This window comes from Notothenia coriiceps, unplaced genomic scaffold, assembly GCF_000735185.1.
Source record: "Notothenia coriiceps isolate Sejong01 unplaced genomic scaffold, NC01 NC01_scaffold00036399, whole genome shotgun sequence".
Taxonomy (NCBI): Eukaryota; Metazoa; Chordata; class Actinopteri; order Perciformes; family Nototheniidae; genus Notothenia; species Notothenia coriiceps.
Window position 1 is genome coordinate 873965 of NW_011369100.1, and position 18868 is coordinate 892832.

Here is an 18868-nt window from a genome sequence, read left to right on the forward strand (position 1 = left end):
AGAGACATATGAGTGGGAGCCAGCCAATGCTTTCTAAGCTATATTTGATCAAATTGGGGAAGTAAGACTCAAAATAGATCATTGTATAGGTGGTGCTTTCACCATGCTGTCAGTCTGTCACCAGGATCATAAATCAGTCATATTTACAGGAACAGCTCTGGCTAAGAGGAAATAAGTGATATGAAGGACATCTTGCCAAAGAACATTAGATTAATAAATGTCAAGAGATATTAGATTTATAAAAAAGGAAACACAGTAGTGAGTAGTTTGGCGTTTTCTTTTTATTAAATCTGCTCGTAAAATATTGCAGTGAATGCAGATGTTTGTCATTGATATTTGATGAAAATTAAACCCCAATTGAAATAATAAATCATGCAATGTTTATCTGGATGATAAATCCTGATCCTTGATGCCTGTGTTGGCCTACTTCTCTGTACCAAAATAAATTTAAAAATGTCACATTTCAGGTGCAAGTTATTAGACTAGTCTACTGCATAGTAAACAAATGAGGCTGCAATTTAATAGTACATTAGTAGTGTACTATAATAGTGTTTTAATAACTTAAAGTGGACTGATACAGATGTAATCCCGTCACAGATCATGTTCAGTGTGTGATAACAACACGGGGGAATGCTGGAGTCTTCTTTGCTTTGATACAAAAGTCTCTATGTTGCCGGTTTGATACTTCAGGAACTTTATTGTTTTTTCTGCTTAGAAAGAAGACATTTAACACGTTATTACTTTGTATCATGCGTTAAATAACAGTATATGGACCATCACTATTCATAAGAACACAGCACATGTATTAAATAAAATGTATATCTTGTTGCAGGAATCTCAGTCACTTACTTCTCATTGGCCTTCTGGTTTCTTTCCACTGAAGGAGTCAGTTTTTTGTTATCTGTTGTTTTTATTGTGGAACTTTGGGAGTCGTGTGCATCTGCGGCTGAAGGGGTATCAACTGTATTGCTGCAAGGAAAGGACAGAAAACTATGAAAGTAACTATACTTAGTACCATTTTGAGATACTTCAAATCTTCACTTAAGTGTTTCTATTTGTATTATTTACTAACAAAACATGTAAGTAAATTATATGAATATATATTGTTTACAAATTATGAAAACAATTAAAGCAGTAAACTTAATTTCTGCATGTATAAAATGCATTTTCGTTAAATATTGAACCTTTGCTTTGAATGTCATAATAATCCCTGTACATATATTCCCGTAATATTTAAATGTAACACTTTACATTCACACTGTTTCACTACATTACAGTAAAGATTGAGTTTGATACAGTAGATCAGATTCACACGGGGCGTGTTGCAGTGATACCTGAACTTGTAGTCTGTAGGGAGGCTCACACCTAATCTGTAGTCTCTCCTTGTTCTGGAGATTTGCTTGTGAAGGTCTCTGACTGTGCAGTTGTGACCACTGAATATGAAGCCCACGAACAGCAGCTTCCCTCTGATGTACATCTATCACATGAACAAGCAACATCACATTAGATGTGTGGAAACGGAAAAACAAAACTATGAACACTGCAGTTTTTCATTGTGGGATTTAAAAAGCAGTCTACACTGTATATTTAGAGTATGGAGAAGTGGTTTGCGTCACAATGCTGATTCTCTCTTTTCCAAATGTTCGTCATATCAGTAATGTGGAAATTTGTACTTTTCACAACTGAGGGTCCTAGAGTGTGTGTTCAATGTGTGTAAGACTTAGGTTTTCTGTTTGATTTATGGACTGTAGAGAGGAATTTAATCTTACAGCAAAACTCACTGGAGCAGCTGTCATGACTTTGGGCTAAAAATTAACCAACCTTTTAGTAATTAAGAGGCGCCATCCTTCACTGCTACTTTAATAATAACTGTCTGGGTTTTCTTGGTAAGGACAGTAGCTTACAACATTCCTCCTCACCACATCCCCCTCATACTTTCCCCTCTTCAGCTTCAGGCAAGTACTGCTGCTGCCACCCAGAGGAAACATTGAAACCCTGCACTGAGCTGAGCCTGCAGTGGTTGTACTGACCAGCACCATCCCTGGAGCTGCGTTATGCCGCTGCTGCAGCAGGATGCTCCCCGCAACACAGCTGGGCTTCCCTGTTGACATCTCATACCTCAGCAGGCGAAATGAATCCATCTGGCACTAGATTTAAAACAAAAACCTGTTACTGAGTTTGCTGAAATACATACTTTTCAATACACTTCTGACTGTAGTATGTCTTTCTCTGATCCTCTGTTTTTAGTATGTGCAAAGCAATGTATATTTCACATTTAGTGTACTTGCTGTAGGACTGGATTACAGCAAAGTAAAAGTGATGCACATGCTGCAAATTGGAGACTGTAATGATGTTGGGTTCGCAAAATAGGGTGAAATTGCTGCTTCTTGTGTTGTTGTTATTTTCTGCACCCCCTGCATGTGAGACAGCCCACCTGAGAACAGGGCATGGTTCTGTGCTTGTTCCTCTTCCTGTACAGCAGCTGCAGCACCTCCTGGCCCGGCGCTGCTTGTGTGTTGACGTGTTGAGGTGGAGGAGTCACACACACCACCAGGATCTGTTGACTGTGCGGAGGCTGGCCCATGACGAAGGCATCGTACTCCGGGTCCGTCAGCACTGGCATCAGTGCAGCGCTGCAGCAGCACCGCCTGCGCCCCCCCTCCCCGAGCAGGGCGGCTCTCAGCAGAGCGGGGCACACAGTGAGGGGGGTGGAGGGGGTGAACGATGGTGGGGCAATAGCGGAGGGCTGCAAATCTGCACCGTTTGGAATAAATACTGACCTGGCAGAGTGGGAGTGATAGTGAAGCTGTCATTGTAAATAAACTCTTGCTCTTATAAACTGCAGTTTATGTCAATTTTTATGTGGTCTTACTCAATTTGGATGTTGCCATGAATTTGAAGGGGTCCTATCTGTGTCACAAGACGGGGTTCTTCGTTTGTTTGCTTTTTCCGTGTCCTAAAAACATGCAGATCAAAACAGTGAAATGTTATATTTACATTACATGTTACTTGTTAGACGCTTTAATCCAAAGCCACTTACATACTCAATACTGTGGGCAATCCCCACAGGAGCAATTTGGGGTGAAGTGTCTTGCCCAGGGACACAACGACATGCTGACTGCAGAGGGGTTTGAACCTGTGACCCCCTGACCCGAACACCAACTTACAACCCACTGCACCACACGCTTCCTTATATTATGTATTAGATCATGCAGGACCATCTGTACAGAGCTCAAGCACTTGAGATTGATCAATGAACATTGTGTTTGTGTAACTACAACAAAATCAATAACTAGGTAGGTATAGGTTCTGAATTTGGTTTCATGTATATGTTGCTATGCAGTGGAAGCCAGACAATCTCTGAGCAGACGAGAACATTGTGAAAAAATAACGCCTTTACATTATTAGGATCGCATATAAAAGTGGCACAAATCAGACTTTGGGAACAAAACTATCACGTGATTTGTGCTGTTCAAAACAGATCTGGGCCACATTAGCCCAATAAAGAAATCTGTTTTGAGTCACTTTTGCCTGCAGTGTGAACATAGCCAGCATTTAACTACCAAGTATGGCTCCAGCTTGAAACAGTAAAATAAAGTACATTTAGAATTAAAAGTGTTAGTGTGGTCCCAATGGCAAACATTCTGGTCCTATATTCTCATGTTAAATGTGCACCTGGGCAGCTTGACGTAGCAGTCCAGAGGAGGTCTTTCTGCCGGTGCGGACAGATGTCTTTGTTGCTCCTGTAACTCTTTCCTGCCCTCCTCTGGCCGCACTGCTCTAGCATCTGCCCGCTCAGGTGGGTTCAGAGAGGGCAGAGCCGCTGACTGCACCTCCCTCCTCAGCCTGGTCCTCAGTGGGGCATCTGGCATCCGTTTCATGTCAGGACACTTGATACCTGAAGGAGAGGAAGAGGAAGAGGTCACTCAGAAATGCACACGGACACCGAGTGACACGAGTGACCGTGAACAGGATCCTGATGGGACTATTCAATAATGTTGAGTTTGCAGGATGAGATGATACTGTAAATGTTGTCTTCACTGAATCACTCCTAAACAACCTTACCTTGGATCAGATTGGCTCAAAGAGACTTTTTTTGCACTGCATAGTTTTATAACTCGCGTAAGAACACAATGTTGTTCTCATAAAAGCTATAAATGTACGAACCTATGGCCACTCGGTAATAATCCAGCCAGCCGTCCAGGGTGTTTCGTACTCTCTGCTGAAGCCTCTTCAGCTCCCTGCCAACATGCCCTCCTCTTCTCCACTGTGCTGACGGCTCCTCCAGCCCCTCCACCTCTCCAACCATCTGGAGCACCTCCAGGGAGCACACTGACACCTGCCATACATCATTACTCGCATGGTGGGTTAGAATATATAGAACAACAAAAGGCCTTTAGCCAGCTGTTTTATACAAAGTGACTCAGTGAAATTTCTCAAAATAGATCCTCGGTGTTGTTGTAACACTTGAGTCTATAAAGTTATGTAATGGGAAAGTGTCTGCAGGGAATAAAAAGTGTCTTACAGGTGTTAACATCAGGTTCCTCTTGCTCTCTAGGACCACAACAGGGTTTGTTGTCTTCCTCAACAGCAACAGGTCTTGAGCAGAGTCGGAGGTCAACTTTTCTTCAGTCTGCAAACATGTCTGTTAATACAAGGGTGGCGTTACAGATAGGAGTTTAATCATAAATCCAATATCTGTTAAACATTAATCTTACCGTTTCTCGTGATTTGTTAAGGTTGGACAGGACAGAAAGAGGAAGTTGAACACTTTCGTTGTTGCACCTGAAGCTGAGCATGGCAGAGGTACCACTGAGCAGCCTCACAGAAATTACATCTGACAACTGAAGGAGACAAAAAAAACTGATTTGAAGTTTTCCCTAATCAAATATGATAATTATTTCACGGTTATCTAATAAGCACACTGTTATAAAACCCCTATCCCCTGTCAGAGAAACTTTGTGTTCAGTCATCAGTAGGTCATGCGTCATACCTCTCATGCCCAGTTTCTCAAATGCACTTCTTACAATTGTCTCACACGTCAGGTTCTTTAACTACTCTTGTCACTGACCATATATCCTGTCAGCAGATAAACTTTGGCCTGGTTTTTGTACAACATGAAGCTGTTTGTTCATTGCACAAAGAACATGGATATAATCTATTATACTATTAAATATGTCAGAGGTTGTGTCACTCTTGCACACTGGCTGCACCTGAATTTCAATCTTCTCCTTCAGTGTGCGGTCTTTCTGACAGCTCCACTCCTTAGTGATCTTCCCATGCTGGTCACATATGAATCCACCATCCTGGTCCCACACTGCTGTAATGACAGAGCTGGAGAACAAGTGTAAACATTGTTAAAGTCGTAACACATACATGGTTATAGAAAGGCTGTTGAAAGACTTTCAGCATTTAGGAGAAAAGCCATTTTTTGCTTTCTTTGGGGGAGCCAGATGAGAACATCAATAATAAACAATGGGTGCTAAATATCCTACATTCATAAGATAACTGATCATTTTTTCCAATGTCGGAAGCTCTCTAAGAAAAGCCAGAGAGGATATTATCCTGACATTTTATTTACTTACTCTCAGCAGAGCACCCGTTTCATTTGCTCAGACTGTCTGACATATCAGCACCAAACTCACGTTAGAGGGTTTGTCGCAGCCCCGTTCCCGAACGCTGTGATAGTCGCCAGAATAACGGGACACTCGCTGTCATTGAACACGTTGGTATAGAAGCCTCCACACGGCAAACCTGAGCGACTCTGGCATACGGCGATACAACCAGACGGGTAGCTGAGAGCCCAAGGTCAAGGGTCAAAGGGTACAATGCCTTTCTTGTACGACTACTGGAACTTCTGAATAAACATGACGAGAGAAGGATACTATATGAAGGAGGAGCCGTCGTTGATCCTGTAGTGTAGTTTCTGCCGTGATGGATCCACGGGTTTCATTTCTGGTACCTGCGGCATCCCGTTGACAAGAGCAGCAGGCTGCACCTTTCTCCTCGCCCTCCCATCCTTCAGTTTGACCTTAGCATCACCATAATGACGGAGAATGAGGGGCTTGTTCAGATCCTGCTCAGTTTGTAGTGTTCTATGAAAAGGGGTGATATTTGAATGTTTGAGAACTGGTCTCTCGTCATGTAGCACATAGCAAAAAGAATGACTTCATTTAAAATACAGTAAAGATTACTCCCAACAATTAAGGATTAACTCAACAGATCATTAAAAACCAGAACAGCAGCCCAAGCTAGAATATTCTAGACATACTTTTAGACAAACACTAACGTAAGAGGTGTAATGTTGTTCATCATGTTAATTATGTTAGCGTGATAGAAGGCATTTTAAAATGCACTAATTAGCACTGAATGCAAAGAATAGCTGAGTGGGATGTGCGCAGGATTTTAGTCAGAAGGTTGTGAAGTAAGTTCAATTTCAACGTTATTAGGGCGCCACAAGATAAGTCATGGAAACACCAAAGTTATTACAATCCAGCCTCAGTGGGACATGCATGTGTAATAGTTCTCTTTACCCCCTGCATTTTGTTGAAATTAGCAAGGTCATATCTGGGAATCAAGAATATCTCTGCAAAAGTGTGTTCCAATCCATCTAATAAATGTAAAGACGTGTGACTAGATTAATGAACAGCAGGTGAGATAAAAAGTCAGATGATCACCAGAGTTGTTGAATCATATCTGTCAGTGTAAGTGCATTGAATAGTAATTGAGATATTGCAGTATGGACTGACAGATTGACTGACATTGCTGTCCCTGGAAACATCTGATTATCAGATCACATTATGGAATATGTAACCACTCATTTGACACACATTTGCACACGTTTACATTTGCACACGCATTAGTAAAGGTTAACAACCCACTGGAGACTTCTTGCGGCCTGGAGTCGCTCCACCACCCACTGACAGAGACGGATCTGCTGAGCCTCATCACAGGAGGGCAGCTTCGACTGGATGATCCAACCTGGACACAAATCACATCCAGCTGAGGCAGCAGAGAGACGACCAAAGACACAGCGGCCTTCATGAACACAATGTCTCACCTGGATTACTGCAGCTGTTGGATGAGATGGAGAAACTGACAGTACTGGAGCTGAGAGCTGCGGAGGAAAAACAGATCTTAGTCAGTTTATCAGCTGAGGTCGGATTCACCTTTTCATTGAATCTGTGAAGACAATACTGGCGATACTTCAGTCCCTAACAGTGGCACTAAGGAACTCAATACTGTAACTCAATAGCTCTGTAACTGATTAACAGACAGCAGTACATCTTTACCCAGCTACCTTGTCCTATCTGTTAAACTAATCCCCTCACTTCCACAAGCTTGCAACCCAAGCTGTCCTCACATTCAGTCTTTAAAGGTCATGAGATATTACTTAATGGGTTTTCACTCTCACTGTCATTGTCTCTTTACATTAGAGCCCCAAATATAGTTATGTCTGTTCTGACTTTTCTCAGTTTTACACAATTGTTCCTTTGCAACACTAGCATTTTCTAATAATGCATATTATATAAACTGTTTGGGCTTTAACTAAAGGCACAACAGAGTGTTAAAAAATCATTTATTAAACCTTAAAGGCCATTTGTAAAACATACTCTTGGGTTGCCAGGTTGCATATGCATATCTTTTTAGAGCCTACTTGCTTTGTCAAACTGTTTATTGACACTTACAGCTAAATGTAGTGGAAGAAGAGCCATCATTAATTACTTTCAAATATGTATGCCTGCAGAACTAACATGACATATTACCTTAATCAATGTATTCTTGATTCTAATAGCCCAATTATACTAGTTATTCATATGCAAATGCATAGATTTTGGTCCAGGTGCTGTGCAGCCATTTTTCAGAAATGTCAAATTACGTAGCAGGTGTATGCATTAGGAGGGAGTTTTATTTTACCTGGTTTATCATGAAGGCTTAAATAAATGATCTATTAACCATTATTAAAGATTAATTACTGTGCATGCTAAGCCCTTTTCATGTGAAGGACAGAAACAATTCAAACAAATATTAAATTTGTTTTTTTAATTAGACAGCATATTGTATAGTGAGTTAACAATCTATTGTTGGCTATCTTAAGTGTGGTAGAGATGTACTGTATCTCGTCATACTTTTGACAGTGAGTTTCTTTAGGTATTTCACTTTTCCACAGGTTTTTTTTTTCAGGCAGAGGTGGGCTGTACCCAGAAATATGTTTACCTGTTTTTGAACTGTGTTTACGCTTTTTCATGCGTGGATTTGAGCTGAGTTGTGGTTTTCTCACAGAGGGACCACCATTTTCCACAACACATGAGTTTCTCCCTCCTGCCTCCCTCTTGTCTTCGGCGGACACTTGACTGGATCGAGATTCATCCAGCTTCCCGGAACCTTTGGACTTCCGTATTTCGACGGCCTGCTCCGGACTTTTAAAGTGCACCGTCCCCGCTGTTAGATCCTTCCAGGAGCAATTCAGAATATTTACAATCCCGTGAGGAATACGGCCCTCCTCAGTCCACTTATGTCGTGAAAGCAGGCGAGCCAGGTCATTTAATATCTGAGGGGCTGCTCGCTGGTATGCGTCTCGCATGGGATCCTGGTCCTTTATGTTGAGTGCACCGACAGAGGTATCAGGTTCACCATCTCCACATGTTTCACCTGACAGCCTCTGAGTGAGCTCACCACTTTTACCTTCTGTGTTGTCATCTGGATGACTGTGGGAAAATGAGAAAAAAGTATTTCATCGCACAAGAAGAAGGTTAAAAGACTGCGCATAGCAATAAGGGACTTTGATTACCTTGCTTCTTCACGTGCCAAATTAAAATGCAAAATGTTGCTTCGTGCCCCTTTAATTCGGTTTCGTTTTGTTGGCTGCGGAGAGATCAGTTGCGAGGTTAATTTCTTGCTGATTCTTATAAACTGTAGTCAGCTAAATTAATAATTTCCTCACCTGGTCAAAGAAGTACAAAGGGCCACATCTGAATTCTGTCAGCCCAACAGAATAAGTCATTATTTCTTTCTTTCTTTTTTTTAAATCCACTTAAATGTCCTTAAAATGATCGTCAAACGCAGAATAGGCACACAAACATCCATAAGTTTAGTGCTTTAAAATCCACCTCCACTGCTGTCAATGTGCCTCAGTCCACTCTTTGTGCTGGGCTTGTTGCTTGGTTACACAGTTATACGCCTCTCCAAATATTCGCGATACGCACCATTAATCGACTCCGGGCATCAAACAGAAAGTTAATCTGTGACAAAACAAAAAACCAAAAACATTATTGACAAGAAAAATAAGCTGTTTTCCATTGGGAACACACGGGAGAAGTGACACACAAGTCGAGGAGCTGCAGGGGCGCACAGTAACCTGAAACTCATCGCTAGACAAAGTGATGATTCTGGCAGTGCAGCTTTTACAGGCCATTTATCAGGGCATGATGGCACCATAACTAAGCATTTCACCCTCCACAGAGCACATTGTGTTGCTGTCCCAAAATGTAATTCCCCCTGCAGGAAGAAGAAAAAAAAATCTCATGATAAATGAAAGTTTTTGCTCTTCGTGACAGAGCAGGATCGTCTTCCCACTCGGGTCAAGTTGTTGCGCGGAGATTGTCTAATGGCTCATTATTGGCTCAGCTTCCTCCTGCACACTTTTCCGCTTTGACCACTGGAGGCTCTCAGCAGTTTATGCGTCACTTCACCTCTCAGTCGCTGATCATGGCGGAGCTACAGCTCCAGCGTGAAGTGGAGCCTCAACTTCTCAATGGGGACGATCTGAACGAGGAGAGAAAAGATGCAGACGCGTCAGAATCCGTGAAGAAGAGGAGAAGAAAGAAGAAGAGGAATAAAACCCCAGCACCAGGTGAGAGGCATCACTTTGCGATTGGAGGATGCTTTGAGAAAATAGCGCAGAAATTGTCTCCTCTAGTGCCACTCGATAAAGAGTACGAGTGTATCAAATATGCGGGACAGGAGACTTTCCAACCTGTCAGATGGGACTCCTGTCCAGCTGTCCCAACTCAACTAGACGCGGGACAGTCTCTGGAAAATATGAAATTACCATCGAAGCTGAGTGAAAGCTGTCATTTGAAGATATGGGTGGAATCAAATGTAATTTTACTCCAGATTAAATATGTTCCATCCTATAAATCCCCCTAAGCTGCATGAAATGATGTAATATCCACAGTTTTAGTGCAAAAAGATGACAACCACTCAAATGCAAAAAAAGCGTGATGATAATTTCATGATATGAAAAGAAAAATCTAAGAAAACCTAAGTTTGTTGAGCCTGCCATAAGTCAAGTGCTGTCCACAGAGCTCTGTCTCTGAAGGGCTAAATGTCATAATGCTGCAAGGTACAAATGCCCTTGAGGATATTGACTCTCAGGGTAAAGAAATAAATTATGCACAGACCCTGCCAAGTTGTGGATGCACTTTTTTGAAATCACTCTGAAGCGCAAATGATTTACTTACTCAGTGTGTGTGTGTGTGTGTGTGTGTGTGTGTGTGTGTGTGTGTGTGTGTGTGTGTATCTTAATGCATGTGCATGATTGCCGATGGTCTTCACGCACGTGTTGACCTGCACATGCATGCATGCGGGTGTGTGACTTTGCAGCAGGGACGAATGAAGCTGAGGGCGATGGAGAAGCTGGAAGTGTTGGGGATGTGACAAAACACATGGAGCAGCAGTCACTGGAGGACAAAGAGAGGGAGGAGGATGGAGAAGAAGGTAACTCCTCCTCACCATCATCTTCCTCATCATCTGCAGCGGAGATTGTGTTGAACTTTAAGACCCTGATCGTGCTCAGTGAAATTCAACGTGTTACATCTGCAATGTGATATCTGATTTTCAGTAGCACACTGGGGATTGCGCCTAAGCTCCTGTCGATATTTCTCACGTTGCAAAACTGTATTGAAACTAATGATGCGTTCAACAGATGGGGAAGAAGGAGAGAACTCAGCTGGAAAACGGAAGAAGAAGAAGAAAAAGAAGAAAGGATGTAAGCCGTTTACTTCTCAGTGCACCAAATGCATCTCTCGCTACAGATTGCTTATTGGCAAGGACTGCTTGAACCAAATTCACATTAGCTACGCTCAGGATTTTAATTGAAACTGCAGTTTACATCTCATTTTATAGATACACAAATAACACTCTAACAGCAAAAGCTCTTCTGTGTTTTTTTCTACATCACTTTCAACTATTAGGTAAATACAACAGGTGTATAAAAGCAGGTTGACTTTTTTTAATTAGTGTTGTGAGAGACACATAATGTAGGACAGAGAGGGCAGGTGTAGGACAAAAGAACAGAGGACCTTATATATGTCAGGCAGACAGAAGAAAATTAATGACATCACAATCAGTAAATGCCAGTCTCACAGTGTGGAGTGAGCAAACTGAAAGTAAGTCACCCCCGTAACATGTCATATAACCCACTATAGGACACACATGCTTTTATATTGCCACAGATTTGTCTCGCTTTATGATTAAATAGGTTTATTTTACTCAGGGGTGCCCCGCTTGATTAGATCTGTAAGGCAGGAGCTGCACTGAATTCTCTCACTAGGCTCAAATGCAGAAGTCATGAACATTTGGAGGATAACTTGTATTTTCTTTTCTCTCTTTGTGGTTGCTTTCCTCTGCTTCTCCTTCTCACTATCTGGGTTACAGTGAAGGGACAGACTGACCCTCCCTCAATCCCTATTTGTGAGCTGTTTCCCAGCGGAGGCTTTCCAAAGGGAGAGGAGTGTGAATATCCACCATCGAAAGACGGGTGTGTGACCTCCACATCGTCCCTCACACTCAGCAGTAGTCTTCCACTGTGTGACATGCCTAGTTTTTTTTATTTAGGTCTCTCTGCTTTGCACTCATTCATGTTTGGACAGCGTAATTAGGTGCAATGTTCAGTGTGTGCTTTAATCTCCTGTTCTGGAGCTAACTCATTTGTCAGATCTGCAAAGTATCAACACGACTTTCACCTGTCGTGTGTCGTATTCTCATTACTCGTATTTGTATAATGAGAAAATAATGAGTTCCTCCTCTCTGTGGTGTGCTTGTCTACCCCCCACCAGGCGCAGTGCAGCGTGGCGGACCACCAGTGAGGAGAAGCGGGCGCTGGACATGGCCAACGAGGAGATGTGGAGTGATTTCAGGGAGGCAGCCGAGGCGCATCGGCAGGTCCGCTCCTATGTTAATAGCTGGATCAAACCAGGGATGACCATGATTGACATCTGGTGAGATATGTGCTGAAGCGTTGACCTTGAGCCCCTTTTAATGGAGTTTAATGTTGGCTGCTTATACCTGCCTTGGCTCAGTTGAGACGTTTTAATTTGGCTTTAAGTCCAATTATTCTTATTTATTTATTTTATAATTGCTTTTTCAGTCCTGTGTTTATCGACTTATGTTGGTATTAAGTGTTTTTAACACTCACAAAGTCTGTTTATAACCTTGGAAGTGGGGTTAGTATATGTGTTTTTATGTTTTTGGATTTAGAAGCACTTGATGTTTTCTGTATGAAAAGTGCTTCATAAATTAACTTTGATTTGATTTGAAATTGATTCAGGTTTCAGCACTTCTTTGTCCCAGTCTGTTTTAAATGTTTCAAGGCTTTTATTGTCATTTGTGCATAGCTACAGTGTAGCTATGACAATGACAATCTTAGGTCACAGGCTCCTCCCACAGGGCAACACAATAAAACAGACACAATAGTACAGGTAAATAAAATAAAATAGAATATAATAGAAAGTGCGGATGCATCAAAGCAAGCATGATTAATTCTGTGGCTTCATCCTTTTCTTCTGCATGCATTATCTGCTCTCAAAACAGTCTCATTGTTTCTGTCCTCCATTGTCCCCATTTCTGTTTCTGGGCAGTGAGAAGCTGGAGAACTGCTCCAGGACGCTCATCAAAGAAAATGGGCTAAAAGCAGGTCTGGCCTTCCCCACCGGCTGCTCCATCAACCACTGTGCTGCCCACTACACCCCCAACGCAGGAGACCCCACGGTGCTGCGTTACGACGACGTCTGCAAAATCGACTTTGGGACGCACATCAACGGCAAGCGCTCGCTAATAACTTTTTAAGTGCTTTAGGAGTTCTGCTGTGCCATTTCACACTTGGCATTTATTATGAAACGGTGAAATGATGATTACATTATAATTATTTCTTCCTGGAAAGTGCGGTTCTTGTAAGTTAATTAACTTTTTTCAGATCAAGACATGATGAATTTTCCTGCAGTGATAACCTCATTGGAACTGACTGAAGTTTTTGGTCTTTCAGGTCGAATAATAGACTGTGCCTTCACCGTCACCTTTAATCCAAAGTTTGACAGGCTGCTGGAGGCTGTGAGAGACGCAACTAACACCGGCATTAAGGTGATACAGCTCTTCCTCCTTCCCCAATTCTAACATTCTAACTTCCTAACAGTTAAACCTATAAAATAATGCCATAATAGAGTATTTGGGTATATTTGGCTCTAATGCTGGATTCCCAGTAACAACTAAGTTTCTGAATCTGGCTTTATGTGACACAAAAATGCAGAGTAAGTTAAATATAATATAATTGTAATGATCTTATACATACTGTAAACAACAAAGGTATTTTTGGTCAAGATAAGACTGTAAAAATGTTATAATAAAGAAAAAATCAGGTACAGTATATTTAGTAGATTATCTGAATAAATACAGGCATTAAATTGCATGAAAAACACTGAAAATATGATAAACAGTCAAAATAAATAAATGTACATACTACTAGGGGAACATACATAGATAGTTGTAAACATTTTGAGTAAGCAATGTATGCCATATGGAAAATGAAAAGGAGATAAAATGTACAGCTTATGCAACCAGAAACTACAAAGTGTATTGAGACCCTTAATTATAACTAAGAGAAGGGAAGTAATAAATCATGACATTTTATTAACATGGTTCAGAGTTCAGGAATGATGCGTTATGTTAATCATTCTAGAAAATCATCATTAGATAAGAGTTAATTAACATAGTGGCTATACCTAAAACTATCATATGTTTTAATCTAGTCCTTGATTTTCAGGTATTTAGGAATTACCATTTGTGAATGTATGAGCAGGGTTCCTCATTTGGGTCTCGGGAGTTTGTGTACTAAACTGTTAAGTGTTTCCACGCTTCCTATAAATAGGACACATCACATTTACTATCCAGACTGAGTGTGTGTGAGCATTGTAATGACGACGTGTATTGATGCGAGAGTAAACACCTCTCTGTCAGTTTGCAGGGATTGATGTGCGCCTGTGCGATGTCGGCGAGACCATTCAGGAGGTCATGGAGTCTTACGAGGTGGAGATAGATGGGAAAACATATCAAGGTAACGCGAGGTCGTTCGTCATCTTTTATCTTGCACACGTCCAGCGCTGCTTCCTATTTATTAAACCTCTGGGTGCTGTTCTCTTTCTAGTAAAGCCAATCAGGAATCTCAATGGCCACTCTATCGGACAGTACAGGATACACTCAGGGAAGACGGTCCCTATTGTGAAAGGCGGAGAAGCCACGAGGATGGAGGTTTGTGCAGCAGCGAATACGAACCCACTCAAAATGTGATTACATCCGAGCCAAATGTGGATGTGACCAGATTCAGGAGCAGAAAACAGCACTGCAGAACCTTTTTGCTGGAGTGTGTGAAATTAAACCTTTATTAGCTGCTTGACCTTGCACATAAATAAACCCTTTTTAAGTCTGAAGTGTAATTGGAAGAACATGTGGCTGGTTAGGGTTACGACGGCGGGGTGTAAGAGAAGTGTTCCAACTCACTGCTCTAACAGCTTCTTAGTCACCCGAGTCAGCACTTTAATTACAACTTTAATGGAATTACCAGCCGCATCGAGTAGCAACACGTAACCCTTACTTCATCTCAAGAGTCGTGGGCATCTAGTGTTCATTATCGTACTCTATCAAGGAGAAACATGCTTTTGCACTATCTCACATTTCCTCAGTGCGATCACCGCCTGCCTCACACTCGCACAGCTGCAGTAGTATTTGGAGAGAACTGAGCATTTTAATTGGCAAGTCGCTGAGTCAAGCATTTTACCTGATGGTTGCAGGAGGGGGTTGCTGCTGATGTGGCAGCTTTACGTGTTGTATTTTTTAGCTGAAGTGTGTTGGTGTAACAGAGCCCTTACCCTCTTTGTGATCAGAGAGCAGCTGGGCGTGCCACGGGGCCGCTGGCTCTTTGACTGATTATCGGTGCATCGAGAGAGGGTGTCGCAGTGTTATCAGCTAATACCACAGGGACTCCGACAACAGCCACGCGCTGATAGAGATACAAAACGCCAATGAAACCGAGTCAATCAACTCGCAGGAGGCGCTGCGCCACACAGGACCCTGCTACTCTTAATAGACTCCACATGAATATGTCAGCCTCTGGCTTCTTGAGGCTTTTATTACATTTACTCTGTCCCCTGGGGTTTTTTGTCCTTTCTGCAACATCATACCCTCTCAGCCCGGTATAAAAGTGCATCGATACAAATATAAACATTCATATTAGTTCAACATGTCACCAAATAAAGTGTTTTGCCTTTCTTTTTGTTGCTTCCTAGGAAGGTGAAGCTTACGCCATTGAGACATTTGGCAGCACAGGAAGAGGTGCAGTCCACGATGACATGGAGTGCTCGCATTATATGAAAAACTTCAACATTGGACATGTACCAATCAGGTTGGTTCTGCTGTATTAATATAAACAAAATTGAGAAAGTGTTTTGGTTAATTTGCTCTTCATATTCTGTCTTCTAATCCATATTTCTAACAAAATAGACTGAGCATACAGTCTTGTTTACATCAATAGCCAGTCTCCGGCTTGTCTCTCTAATGACTGTGTTGTTACTGCGCCGCAGACTTCCAAGGGCTAAACATCTGCTGAATGTGATCAATGAGAACTTTGGCACTCTGGCATTCTGCCGCCGCTGGCTGGACCGCCTGGGTGAGAGCAAGTACCTGATGGCGTTGAAGAATCTGTGTGACCTTGGCATCATAGACCCGTACCCTCCGCTCTGCGACATCAAGGGCAGCTACACGGCGCAGTACGAGCACACCATCCTACTCAGGCCCACCTGCAAGGAGGTAGTGAGCCGGGGGGACGACTACTAAGCATGCGCCAAACCTGAAGGAGAAGCAGGAGGAGACAAGAAACCTCTGCAGACCGATCGCAATTATGCAATATTTCTCTGATCTAAATTACTACTGCTTTAGTACCTTTAAGTCATTATTCAAGCAAGAGCGAAACGATTTGGGTCCTGGTAGAAGCTTAATAGTAGTTACTTTTCAAATGATTGAGGCAAAAGACAAAGGGCATATCTTTAAGAAATGTAGTGTTGTCATTTAGGCCATATTTTGATGCTTTTAGGATGTATGCAAAAGTTATATATGCAAAACAAACATGCAAAAAAGGTTTTGGTGAATAACTCACCTGAAAATGTTTTGCTTCATTACCATGTGAGGAGCAATGACATTTATATATTTCTTTGCTCCATTTTAATTTAATGCAGTTTTTATAAGAAATAAATTGTTATCAAACTTGAATCGATTACTGTGTTTGCATATTTATAAGTACTAAAGTTTAGAGTGCAGCATGCTTAATTACATAACCAGCAATATCTGATGTTGTAGGAGGTGTATTTCTCTCTTTTAACCAAAGGAGGGCGGTACTAAAACATGGTTCAATCACCAGTCAGCCACTTGTACTCATACAAATATTACAGTAAGTTACATCAAGATTTTCTTGTCTTGTGCTTAATTGTAAGTCGTCATGGAAAGTAAACAAACCTTTTCCCAGAAGCATTAAGAATGAGCACACTGATGTGTTATTTATGCAGCTTAGAGGACAAAAATAAGAACATATAATAAACAGGAAGAGCATTAAAAATATCACATAACAGCAAAGTACATTCACGCCCCCTGAATCACCACTTTGTCCTTTACAAGGAAATCTCCAGCCCATTTCTCTTATTTTGGTAAGGTCTTTGGGACAAGGACACGGGCGTTGATGTCATGTTTGAGGAATGCTTCATGTCTCCTCACAGAGTTTGTCCTTCTCCTTGGAGACAGCGGACCCGACCTATTCTTAACTGGGGCCTGGCTCAAAAAATGGCCTGTGGACTCTGCATCCGATGAACTGTGATGTCAATGAATACCCAGGCTTTTAATACACATTGATCTAGGAGCAGAGGAAGTCACAGGAGGAGAAATGCTTAAAGAGTGTGTGTTCTCTTTCTCACACACACACATTGGTTCAGATAGGGTTCAGAGAGTCCATCTGAAGTGAATCCTCAAATGGTAAGTAGGAGAGGAGAAAATCCTCACAGAATCAAGTCTGACTGAAGCAACCTGACAATCACACACTCTCGTAAGCGAACCTGCTGAGAGGGCAAACTAAATCCAGAGTGTTAGCCGGCTGCATGTACTCCAGACAGGAGAGGGTGGAGCGCAGTGTGTGTTGCTCTTGTCAGACAGCAGTCGGGCAAGTTTGCCAGAGCAGAGCGGCTCAGATTAAGCCGCCTGATTCCTTTAATGTTTTTTCATCCTCTCCCCTCATCCAGGATTTACTTGTTCTGACCTGCACAGTCCCAGACTCCTGCCAAGGACATCGAGCACATCCACACACAATCTGGTGTTGACTTCATTCATGATTTATCGCCAATAACAGTGAGGCGACAAAGATAATTCAGTCCGCTCCTTTGCAAGATATCAGAGTAAACAGCTCTAAATTGAATTGATACAGGAGGGCATGACTGACTCATCAATTCTGACAGCAACACTGGCCCGGAAATAAAGTGAGTAATTGAGTTTTTAACACGCTTACTGTTAATTAAATAACCTGGAAAAATATAATACAGTAATAAAACACATTGTCTTTGTTAAGGTGAAAGTCTTTATGGCTTGCTTTGTTCTCTTTGACTCTTAGGTGACTGTAGTCGAGGTATGTGCTGATTTCTACCACAGGCACTTTGGCGTTGTAGCTGTTTCTCGGGGCTTTGAACTCCCCTTTAGAAACAGAAGAAACTGTGAAACCCCCTGTAGTAGGCATGGGGTTTTGTTTGCTTTCTATTTAGTGTCAAAGTAATGCCTAATAGGAACAGTCCCTCTGTTCATTCTGCACACCGTATGTCGCAGATTATCCTCACTGTCTCCATCCCGCTGCAGTTCTACCGACGGCCGCAGTATTTTCCGAGGATGTGGAGGATTTTGCGTCCCAGGGTTGCTTTCCACGGTTTAACCAAGCTCTTTGTGTTGATCATCAGTCGGCCCGTCTTCCAGTCCTCATGACCAGCCACTACATACTCAGAATCTGGAGGAGAGACAGAGTATGAGCTTTATAGAGCTTTAACTAAGATACACTGAACAGTAGGGATGTAACGATACCAACACGGTACGAGAATATCGCGATAAAAAGTCCACGGTACGATATTTATTGCGATATTGAAAAATAAAGGGAAAACAATGTGAATTTTTTTTTATCTTGAATTATTTTTCTTTATTAAATAATAAATCTGATTTGTACAGCTTTTTAGTAGGATAGTAGTATTTTAAAGTGTCAACAATATAATAAACTTGAAAAACTAAAGTGAAACTTGATTTATTCTATTGCAGGGTCTGATTATTATATTGTTGACACTTTAAAATACTACTATCCTACTAAAAAGCTGTACAAATCAGATTTATTATTTAATAAAGAAAAATAATTCAAGATAAAAAAAAATTCACATTGTTTTCCCTTTATTTTTCCAATATCGCAATAAATATCGTACCGTGGACTTTTTATCGCGATATTCTCGTACCGTGTTGGTATCGTTTCATCCCTACTGTTCAGTGTATCTTAGTTAAAGCTCAATAAAGCTCATACTCTGTCTCTCCT

The 18868-nt window shown here is 41.7% G+C and overlaps 3 protein-coding genes across 5 annotated transcripts in view; 1 reads left to right on the forward strand and 2 right to left on the reverse strand.

Annotated features, from left to right (window-relative positions):
- Positions 1–275: 275 nt before the first annotated feature.
- LOC104963712 (uncharacterized protein C3orf20) lies at positions 276–9555 on the reverse strand. 3 transcript variants are annotated; one of them, XM_010792345.1, is made up of 18 exons: positions 8945–9555; positions 8792–8865; positions 8218–8708; positions 7061–7117; positions 6882–6981; positions 5886–6095; positions 5646–5795; positions 5214–5334; positions 4719–4844; positions 4526–4633; positions 4168–4339; positions 3676–3898; positions 2873–2956; positions 2435–2780; positions 2031–2147; positions 1335–1477; positions 850–969; positions 276–710 (listed from the first exon to the last, which is right to left on the reverse strand). In XM_010792345.1, the coding sequence occupies exons 1-18, from the start codon at positions 9002–9004 to the stop codon at positions 605–607; spliced, it is 2808 nt and encodes a 935-aa protein (XP_010790647.1). In that variant the 5' UTR covers positions 9005–9555; the 3' UTR covers positions 276–604. The 3 variants fall into 3 exon arrangements, with proteins under 3 accessions (XP_010790647.1, XP_010790646.1, XP_010790645.1); XM_010792344.1 differs by having other exon boundaries at positions 276–707; positions 4526–4645; XM_010792343.1 differs by having other exon boundaries at positions 4526–4645.
- Positions 9556–9654: 99 nt separating this feature from the next.
- LOC104963715 (methionine aminopeptidase 2-like) lies at positions 9655–16536 on the forward strand. Its single transcript, XM_010792350.1, has 11 exons — positions 9655–9853; positions 10606–10719; positions 10928–10990; positions 11659–11761; positions 12060–12221; positions 12861–13042; positions 13265–13359; positions 14233–14329; positions 14420–14523; positions 15558–15673; positions 15852–16536. The coding sequence occupies exons 1-11, from the start codon at positions 9679–9681 to the stop codon at positions 16102–16104; spliced, it is 1464 nt and encodes a 487-aa protein (XP_010790652.1). The 5' UTR covers positions 9655–9678; the 3' UTR covers positions 16105–16536.
- Positions 16211–18868, reverse strand: part of LOC104963714 (netrin-4-like) — an 11173-nt gene continuing 8515 nt past the window's right edge. The window contains exon 10 of the mRNA XM_010792349.1: positions 16211–18301. Within this exon, the coding sequence (XP_010790651.1) occupies positions 18159–18301 (143 nt within the window). The 3' untranslated portion in view covers positions 16211–18158. The remainder of the gene's footprint in view (positions 18302–18868) is intronic.

Excerpts from the sequence above, each read along its gene's own strand:
- LOC104963712 (XM_010792343.1), bottom strand. The coding sequence starts at position 9,004 with ATGACTTATTCTGTTGGGCTGACAGAATTCAGATGTGGCCCTTTGTAC. Across the intron at positions 4,646-4,718 it reads TTAACAAATCACGAGAAACG|ACATGTTTGCAGACTGAAGA; the intron begins GTAAGATTAATG and ends TTGTATTAACAG. Across the intron at positions 970-1,334 it reads CCTACAGACTACAAGTTCAG|CAATACAGTTGATACCCCTT; the intron begins GTATCACTGCAA and ends CTTTCCTTGCAG.
- LOC104963715 (XM_010792350.1), top strand. The coding sequence starts at position 9,679 with ATGCGTCACTTCACCTCTCAGTCGCTGATCATGGCGGAGCTACAGCTC. Across the intron at positions 9,854-10,605 it reads GAATAAAACCCCAGCACCAG|CAGGGACGAATGAAGCTGAG; the intron begins GTGAGAGGCATC and ends GTGACTTTGCAG. Across the intron at positions 12,222-12,860 it reads ATGACCATGATTGACATCTG|TGAGAAGCTGGAGAACTGCT; the intron begins GTGAGATATGTG and ends GTTTCTGGGCAG.